The sequence below is a fragment of the Myotis daubentonii genome, chromosome 5 (assembly GCF_963259705.1).
Source record: "Myotis daubentonii chromosome 5, mMyoDau2.1, whole genome shotgun sequence".
Taxonomy (NCBI): domain Eukaryota; kingdom Metazoa; phylum Chordata; class Mammalia; order Chiroptera; family Vespertilionidae; genus Myotis; species Myotis daubentonii.
Window position 1 is genome coordinate 99,583,575 of NC_081844.1, and position 9,505 is coordinate 99,593,079.

Below are 9,505 nucleotides of genomic sequence, written 5' to 3' on the forward strand. Positions count from 1 at the left end.
AGTTAGAGAAAACAAAAATGACCCTAAGAGATTAGAAATGAAAGTGACTATACTAAAAACCAAGTGTGAACACATGGTTTTCTATACATATAAATATAGATGTAAATGTATACACTATACAAACATCAACAGTAACTGCTCACTTCTAAAAACCATTCTCCACGAATGAAAACCAAGATTCCGTGGAAAAATTGCTGATTCTTGGGTTAGGGCAGAGAAAGCATAATAAGCCTCATATGACTTGTGAAGGATTAAGAAATTGCTCAGGTAATGATGGGAACATGTCAAAAGGACATAGAAGCCACCTAGAATGGTCTGGCACTGGACAAATCTAGAAAAATTTTGAGAATCAAAGTAATAAGAATAATAGATTTTAACCTGCTGAATAAAGTAGGAAATAATGAGTCCATAAAGATATCAATAAAATGAAAGTTTGGTAACAAGATAATAATTTGAAACTAACTTCCACAAAGTACTCAATTATACACATAAAGAGAGTACAATCGAGAAGACGAGCAGATACCACTTAAACAGTGATCTAAGTAATCACCATAAGAACAACAAATTAACTCATGGTAGGATACAATAAGAACTTAGCATCATTTCTTTAACATTCCTACCAAAGATGCAAAACCTGAACCTAATGAAGAAATATCAGACAAAATTCAAATTGAGGAATGTTGTAAAAAAAAAAAACACGTCTATAATCTTCAAAAGTGCCAAGGCTGTAAGTCAAGGAGAAAATGAGGATCTGTTCCAGATTTAAGCACAGTTAAAACATGTGACATCTAAAGGAAAGGCATGATTCTGACTGTACCCCTTTACTATAAAAGACATTGGGACAATTGAACTTGAAAGGAATGAAGGTCTGAGAATTGGATAGTTGTAATGTGACAATGATTATTTCCTGCTTTTAAAGGTTGTATTGTAGTATGTAAGAGTTTCCTTTCAAGGAAATACACATTAAGGTACACAGAGGTAATTGGACATCATGTCATCAACTTACACAAATTGGTTGAGGAAAAAAAAACAATTCTATGTTCTTTAGTTTTAACTATTCTATACATTTGAGATTGTTTAAATTTTTTTTTATATAAAAAAGATAAAAAGGATGAAATAAAATGTCAAGACAATTCTTACTTCTATGCCTCGATCACTGAAGATCAAAATTATATCACTGATTTATAATCACTGACCATAATTTGTTTTATGGTGCTAACAATACACTTGGCCAATAATCATACTCACTTCACCAAATCTCTTTTCATATTAATCCATTCCTACTGTGAGGTTAACTACTTTTCAGTTTGTTGACATAAAGTGATCTCTCAAGAAATAATATACTATAGTTCAGAGATTTTCATTAACTCTTAAAGTTCACTTACTCAGAATATACTTGTGGATTTTTTTCTTTCCTAAAATTTTCATTAATACAATTTCCTTGTGTGGACTGGTATACTTAGCCAAAAGGGTACAAAATTCCTATTTTAAAAAGTTTATTGAACATTACTCGTACATCACACTTATTAGAAGAAAATAAATTAACTTTCCCTGAAGGCACCCTGTATATTTCATTATGATCTATATCCTAACAATTTTTGTATTAAAAATATAGGTTAAATATGAAATTAGCAAAATGCATCATATGAAACTTCATGCTGAGCAAAACCAAGTCCAAAAAAAGTTATCATATATTGATAGAATAGTTACCACAGTATTTAAGAGGTTTCCTATGTAAATCATATTTGAATGCAATTTTTAGAACCATACTTAAATATATTTTGCAATTTGTTAACTGTAGGCATCCACATTTTTCTTCTACCATATAATCTGTTCCTTTGAACAAGTTGGCAATATCTGCTAGGGTCCACAGAATGCAGCAAAAAATAGCAGCTATTTCTCCAGATTTGAGAAATCTGGTCCACCTTTCGTGTAGTTTCCTGAGATTTCTGCTCCACTGAAGTCAAAACCAGGATTCTAAAAGATATAAACAAAAATGTATGACAAAACTTATGAGGAAAACTATAAATAACTTCAAAGGAAAATGATAAAAAGCTTGAAAGGCAGGTGACAAAAAAAGGAAATCTAAATAGCCAATAAACATGTAAATATGTACCAAACTTCACTGTAATCACCAAAATGAAACTTAAAACTCTAATTTTATAATGTTCAGACTTACAAATATTTAGAAGATCCAATATGCATGTTACAATGTTAACAAGTGTATGGACAAACACATACACATTTGAGAGTATTTAAAATATTTTTTTTAGCAAAAAGGAGATAAATAGGATGAAATAAATAGGATAAAAAACACTTTTCTTATTTGAACACTTTAGTATCAGTGTACAAACAGGTTTTAATACCATTATTTGAGACCCTGCTATATACCAAGCAGGGTTCTAAGAGCTATACATATATTAACATAGTTAATCCTCATAACAATCCTATGAAGTAAGCATTACCTCAGGCTGTAGTCTTTCGGAGGACATTTCATTTCAACAAACATTAATTGAGTTCTTAGTGTTTGGAAGACACTATTAGAGGCATGTGGAATTCAAGAGTGAACAAACAGACAAAGATCCCTGCTTCAGTGGAGCTTACACTCAAACAAGAGACCAATAATAGCCCCGACCGGTTTGGCTCAGTGGATAGAGTGTCGGCCTGCAGACTGAAGGGTCCCAGGTTCGATTCTGGTCAAAGGCATGTAACTTGATTGCCAGCACCTCCCCAGTAGGAGGTGTGCAGGAGGCAGGTGATTGATGTTTCTCTCTCATTGATGTTTCTAACTCTCTATCCCTCTCCCTTCCTCTCTGCAATCAATAAAGATATATTAAAAAAGAGAGAGAGAGAGAGAGAGAGACCAATAATAAACCATTAAAGTTATCTAGTGCAGGAGTCAGCAAACTTTTCTGTAAAGAGCCAGGTAGTAAATATGTTAGGCTTTGAAGACCATATAATCTCAGTCATAACTACTCGATTTTGCTGTTGCTCTTATGAAAGACAATACACAAACAAATGAGCATAGCAGTGTTTCAATAAAACTTTACTCAAAAACAGGCTGGACTTGACCCATGAGCCAGTTTGCAGGCCCCTGATCTAGTGTATTAAGAGTTGGTATTCAGTAAGTTAAAAGTTGGCAAGTACTATAGAAAAAGAAAGAAAGAAGAGAAAGAAAGGAAGGAAGGAGGAAAGGGAAAGGGAAAGGGAAAGGGAAAGGGAAAGGGAAAGGGAAAGGGAAAGGGAAAGGGAAGGAAAGGAAAGGAAAGGAAAGGAGAAAGAAAAGTAGGACAGAATAAGGAAAATGAAGAGGTTACAGTATTTAAATAGAATGATCAAAACTCAAAGAATGCTCATTGAGCAATGACTTGAAAACTGTGAAGTTAGCCAAGCTTTGGGAAAAGAAAAGGACAGAAAAGGAATGGCCTGACATGTTCAAGAACAGCAAAATGGCCTGTGTGGCTAGAGCAGAATGACCAAGGGGTACAGCATTAAGAAAAGAGGTCAGGGAGATCATGGAAGACCAGATCAGATGGAGCCCTGTAAGAGACCTGGTCTTTTACTAGAGTGAACAAGTTCTGACAAGAGAAGTAATGTAATCTGACTTGCATTTTAAAAGAACTGCTCTAACTGCTATTTTGAGAGGACTATAGCTTGGCAAAGGTAGACGTGAAGAGAACAATTAGGTTATTGAAGTAATCTAGACAAGACATTAGAGGTAGTCCAGATAAGGGTGGCAGTGGTAGTACCAGTAAGATTTCCTGACAAAATGAATAGGGTGTAAGACACAGACAGGAATGGAGGATGATTCCCCACACCCCTTTTTCTTTAATCCTCACCTGAGTATACATTTCCATTAATTTTTTTAGAGAGAGTAGAAGGGAGGGGGACACAGAGAGAGAAACAGACACATCATTTGGTTGCCTTCTGCACATACCCTTGTTGGGGATCGACATGGAGCCTACAATCAAGGAACAATGCCCTTGACCAGAATCGAACCGGGACCCTTCAGTCCTCTGGCTGACGCTCTATCTGGCAAGGACCCCATACATCTACACTAATAAAAGAGAAAGATGCAAATTGACCATACCTTCACGATGCCCACCAGCCAATCAGGAGTGGGTACACAAATTAACCCAACAAAGATGGTGGCGGCCCCGCCTCCCAGCCACTCTGGGCCTCTGGGCAGCATGCATGCAGGCGTGGAGCGGCTGAGCAGGGCAGGACGCCTGCTATGAGGGGAAGGGCAGGGGGCGAAGGGAACTACAGAAGCGGCGCTCCAGCTGGAGCAAAGACTGAAGGCTCCGGCCGCAGCGAAGACTCCCGCTGGAGTGAAGGCTCCGGTCGGAGTGAAGACGGAAGGCGGTGGCCAGAGTGAAGGCCTGGGTCCCGAGTGCTGGAGGAAAACCAGTGCCAGCAGCCAGGGAAAGGAAGGCCTATTGCACAAATCTTCGTGCAACAGGCCTCTAGTATATACACTGAGTGGCCAGATTATTATTACCGGCCAGATTATTATGACCACCCCATCAGTACTTTGTTGGGCCACCTTTTGCCTTCAATACTGCGGCAATTCTTCTTGGGATTGACTCCACGAGATGTTGAAAGGTGATGCGAGGAATCTGACACCATGCCTGATGAATAGCACTATCCAGTTCTGTGAGATTTGATGGTTGTGGAACCAGCTGCCTGATGGCTCTTTTAACTTAGTCCCACAAATGCTTAATTGGATTGAGATCTGGTGATTGTGGGGGCCACCTAAGCAAGGTAAAGTCTCCCTCATATTCTTGAAACCACTCCTGCACAATATGAGCACCGTGACATGGTGCCTTGTCCTGTTGGAAGAAGCCACCTCCATTGGGATACACCATCAACGTGATAGGATGAACCTGATCAGCAACAATACTTAGGTATGTTGTGCTATTCAGACATTTATAATGGTCTGGCCCTCTAGCAACTTCAGCGAGAAATTATAGTTAATTTGCCTACAAACGCCAGGTGGTCATAATAATCTGGTCAATCAGTGTGTGTGTGTATATATACACACATACATATACCATACGTATATGTATATAAATATATGTGTGTGTGTATATCTACATATAGATATATATATCCTATAATAAAAGCCCAGCGACCTAATGGCGGAACAACCAGAATGAACTGTCGGCCAGTCACTATGATGCACACTGACCACCAGGGGGCAGACACTCAATGCAGGAGCTGCCCCCTGGTGGTTAGTGTTTTCCCACAGTAGGAGTGCTGCTCAGCTGACTGGGATGAGCGGCACTACAACAGCAGGAGCAGCTGCTCAGAGGGTGGGTCCATAGCCACTCAACTGATGGGGATGAGCAGTGCTCCCACAGTGGGCTGATCCCCGCAAGCCACTCCCCCCACCAGCACAAAAATCCCGTGCACCAGGCCTCTGGTATATATATTTGCGGGCGCACGCACGCGCGCGCGCACACACACACACACACACACACAATAGGTCCTCGGTTACATCAGAGATCCATTCCTATGGCGTGACGTAACACGATTTTCACTGTAAGTCGGAACCCACCTACATAAGTACCTATGCCACTCACATGGAGCACATACACAGCAGTAATGAAGTGAAACAGTAAAAAATTTTGAAAGAAAGATAACAATTCCTGACCTTTACTTGTAAATAAATAATAAAAAACATAAAGCACATATGTACATACATCAAAATGACGGAACTTTTTTATTTTTTTATAAATAAATGGGAGATGGCGACGTAACCACAAAACAATGTACAGCGAGTACAACGTAACCCGAGGACTCTGTGTGTGTGTGTGTGTATACACACACACATACTTTTTTATTTGAAAAATTCATGTCCATCAACTGAGATGAGAAGCTTAGAGTTTGAACATATGTGAGACAGATGTTAGAAAGCTCATGTTGTATGTACTGAGTTTAATGTTTGCTAGCCAAACGGAGTTATTAAATAGGCAATTGGATATCAGAGTCCAAAATTCAGGGGAAAAGTCTAGGCTAAAGATGTATATTTGAATGTTTGAATAGTTTCAGAGATGAAAGTATAAACTTTCTTTCAAATAGCAGACATAAATAGGGAAATCTAAATCTTATCGAATGGGAATAGCTAAATATTACAATACATTCAAACTAGAAAACACCCTGAAGCAGTTAAAGAAGTGAGTTTTTCTATGTGTACTAAAAGAGAGACCCAAGACGCATTATTAAAAAAGAAATACAAACAATATACAGTGTGAGTCTCCACTTATGTTAAAACAAAACAAACAAGTCAATATACTGATGAGATGAGGCTGAGACACAGGCATGGAAAGCAAAGATATTGGTGAATTTTTACACTATGTAGGTCTCTGTTGATTGAGTTTTATGAGATTATTCAGCCATTACTGTGCACATTAAATAAATTTAAATTTAGAAGTCATGATAGCATAAATTCTCAAGAAAATCTTTTAAAAAAACCAAATCCCATACATTAAAAGGCCAGTCATTTTCTAAGCATTTAACTTTAAAAATTCCTCTACAGAACTTTGGTAATTTTTATAACCTCATGAGTTTTAATTTCTTTTTTTTTTTTTCTTTTTTTTTTTTATATTTTATTGATTTTTTACAGAGAAGAAGGGAGAGGGATAGAGAGTTAGAAACATCAATGAGAGAAATCGATCAGCTGCCTCCTGCACGCCCCTTACGGGGGATGTGCCCGCAACCAAGGTACATGCCCTTGACCGGAATCGAACCTGGGACCCTTCAGTCCGCAGGCTGACGCTCTATCCACTGAGCCAAACTGGTTCGGCTTTATTTCAAAAAATATTTATTCTGTTTCTAATATGTTTTACTACACATAGGCATACATTTATCTGACTTACTTCTTTCTGGAATCTCTCTAATGTAAGTTTTCTCTGCATTTGGTCTTGCACCCAAGGATCAGCTGCGTATTCAGATTCTAGAAGAGAAGTCCAACAATTTGCTGCATCTCTCTTGGTCTTTGTAAGAACAATACGAACCATTTTTCTGTCCTCTAAACAAACAAGAATCACAAATTAGAGTTCATTCAATTTTATATTTTCAAAAACCATTAGGTAATCTTGACACAAAATTACTCTCAATACATTTCTATTAGTATATCTTTCAAAACTGCAAAGACAAAACACCTAATGCAACAGGGAAAACATACTAAGTTCCAAGACAAAATTAACTGATGAAAAGACCCTAGGATTTATAATAGATTGCCCTTACCCAAAGTCCATGTTCCCTCATCAGCTATTGTAGAATCAAAGAGTTTGCCCTGAAAAATAAACATATGTTACTAAAAATACAGAAACTTCATTAATTTTTATAAAGCTTTCATGATTTAAGACTTACCTAATCTCCTATCTAATTCACATAAAATTGTCTAATTTGGTTAAAACAGGGAGATAAATTTTTACACCATTTCAACACATTGAAAGGTGCTCAACCCTAAGTTTCCTCCTAGCAAGGGAAATGAAGCCTGGTTTGCACTGCTTGGAATATTTACTATGAGAGAAAACACAGGGCTCTTTAAAGAAAGATCAGGGATCCTTAATTTTTAGAAGACTAAGAAATACTACTTGGGGGAGGCCGGGGGAATGTCAAGCGGGGGGAGACACATGTAATACGCTTTGTAATACTTTAAGCAATAAAAAATTTAAAAAAAAAAAAGAAATACTACTGATCATTGATTAGCCAAATATAAAATGAATAACCGAAATGCTTTATGAATTAAAATACAAGAGCTCTCCTGATGAAATTAAGAAGAAATTATGTCTTTTAAAATAAACTTTTAAAAGCTGGCTCATTCTAAAAAAAAAAAAAAAAAAAAAAAAAACCGTCAAAAACAAACTGGCTCATTCTTTGTTGGGCAAATTGGCATTAACAAATTACTTTAGCACATACTACAGATCTAAGATTAGTAGTTCCTGATTTTCTTCAGAAACTGGTTTTAAGTAAAGAGCAAAATGTAAGTTTAAAAGAGAATGCATATGCTGAAACCCATTTATTTGTTGCTTTGCCAAATTTGTTTTAGAAAATATCATGTTAACAAATATATATTTCCTTTCACATGTCAATACGTGTGAGAAAAAAAAAAAATCCTAGTAGTCTAAATATACACCTAAAATCCTCGGGTTAAACAGTTATTGCTAAATTCCCAAGTGATTGGAAATTTGAATTGTAACCTTAAACCACTGTTCAGGAAACTACGAATTGCAATAACTATTCAGTAAGGTCATTTGGGTCCACGTTGATAGAAATCAAAGTCTTTTAAATCAATCGTGCTTTTCTCAAAGGTACTTGAAGCACTTTAATAGAAGAGTAACAGCTAACATGTCCTGCGTGCTTATTACATAGCAGGCACTCCTCCCAGCTCTTCATGCACATGGATGCCATGTTATGCTCAAAACAGTCCTATAAAAACGGTACTATAATTACTGCCCTTTATGGATGAAGTTAGAGACACTGAAAAATCTCTTGCCCAAGGTTTCAAAACTAGAAAAATGGCAGAACCAGGCATCCCAGCAAACAGTCTTCACCGCTGCCGTCAAACATCTGGAGCAGCTAATCTGAGAAAGAAATCTAGCTTGGATTTAATTGATTTTAACTATAAATGCTACTAATAATGCTACTTTCATTATGCTTCCCTACTTGCCATAACCAGCGCCGTTATGTCTCATTCAACGCTGTCATCCCGGCACACAGGGCGGCGCCTGGAAGCGTGTGTATGGAATATAAATATTTATTTCTTTGACGATCTAGTTAAGTTGCTTCGGCTGAAGACCCGCAGAGGCACAACAGGGGCAATTTCATTCGATTTAGAAATAAAGCCAGAAAAATAGGCTCCTCGAATTTCCGCGTCAAATCAGGACTGGCCCTGGAGGTGGGGGCTCCGACCAGACCACAATCAGAAAAGCCCAACGGCCTCGCCACAGTCTTCCTACGGAAACGGGGAGCCCTAGGGCTCGGGGGTTTGGGGAGGCCGCGAGGAATCTGGGCACCAGCCCGACCGGCCGCTACCTTGAGGATCTCGCGGCCACCCACCGCCAGCGCCACGTGCCGGCTCTGCAGGTCGCACCGGACATCTTGGGCGCGAGTGCCTGGCGGCACCTGCACTTCAATGAACACCTCCTCCAAAGTCTGATACCACTGGCCCCAAGGCGTCCCGCACGGAACCACCCCACTGCGCTCCTCGAAAGGGGCCGACATACTCCAGGTGCCTCCCGGCGGCGGCGGCGGCACTGAGCGAGCGGAGCGCATGCGCCGAATCCCCACGCTCGGGCCACGCCCCGGCCTCCCGGCTCCGGTTTCCGCTCGGGTCACCGCTCATGCGCACGAATGTAAGCTGACATCTCAGCGCGTATTTCCCTTTTCATTGGCTACTTAGGACGCTGGCAGGGCCAAATTTGAAACAAGTGAAATCCGGAAAAGTTTACATTTCCAGGAGCGATAGGAGACGGTTGGAACCAGCGAGGCGGGA

At 39.1% G+C, this 9,505-nt stretch overlaps 1 protein-coding gene across 2 annotated transcripts; it reads right to left on the bottom strand.

Annotated features, from left to right (window-relative positions):
• Positions 1 to 1,096: 1,096 nt before the first annotated feature.
• Positions 1,097 to 9,505, bottom strand: NUDCD2 (NudC domain containing 2). Of its 2 annotated transcripts, none has more exons than XM_059699127.1 (4): positions 9,046 to 9,505; positions 7,252 to 7,300; positions 6,882 to 6,958; positions 1,097 to 1,977 (listed from the first exon to the last, which is right to left on the bottom strand). In XM_059699127.1, exons 1-4 carry the CDS (start codon positions 9,283 to 9,285, stop codon positions 1,894 to 1,896), a joined length of 450 nt encoding a protein of 149 aa, XP_059555110.1. In that variant the 5' UTR covers positions 9,286 to 9,505; the 3' UTR covers positions 1,097 to 1,893. The 2 variants fall into 2 exon arrangements, with proteins under 2 accessions (XP_059555110.1, XP_059555109.1); XM_059699126.1 differs by having other exon boundaries at positions 6,882 to 7,033.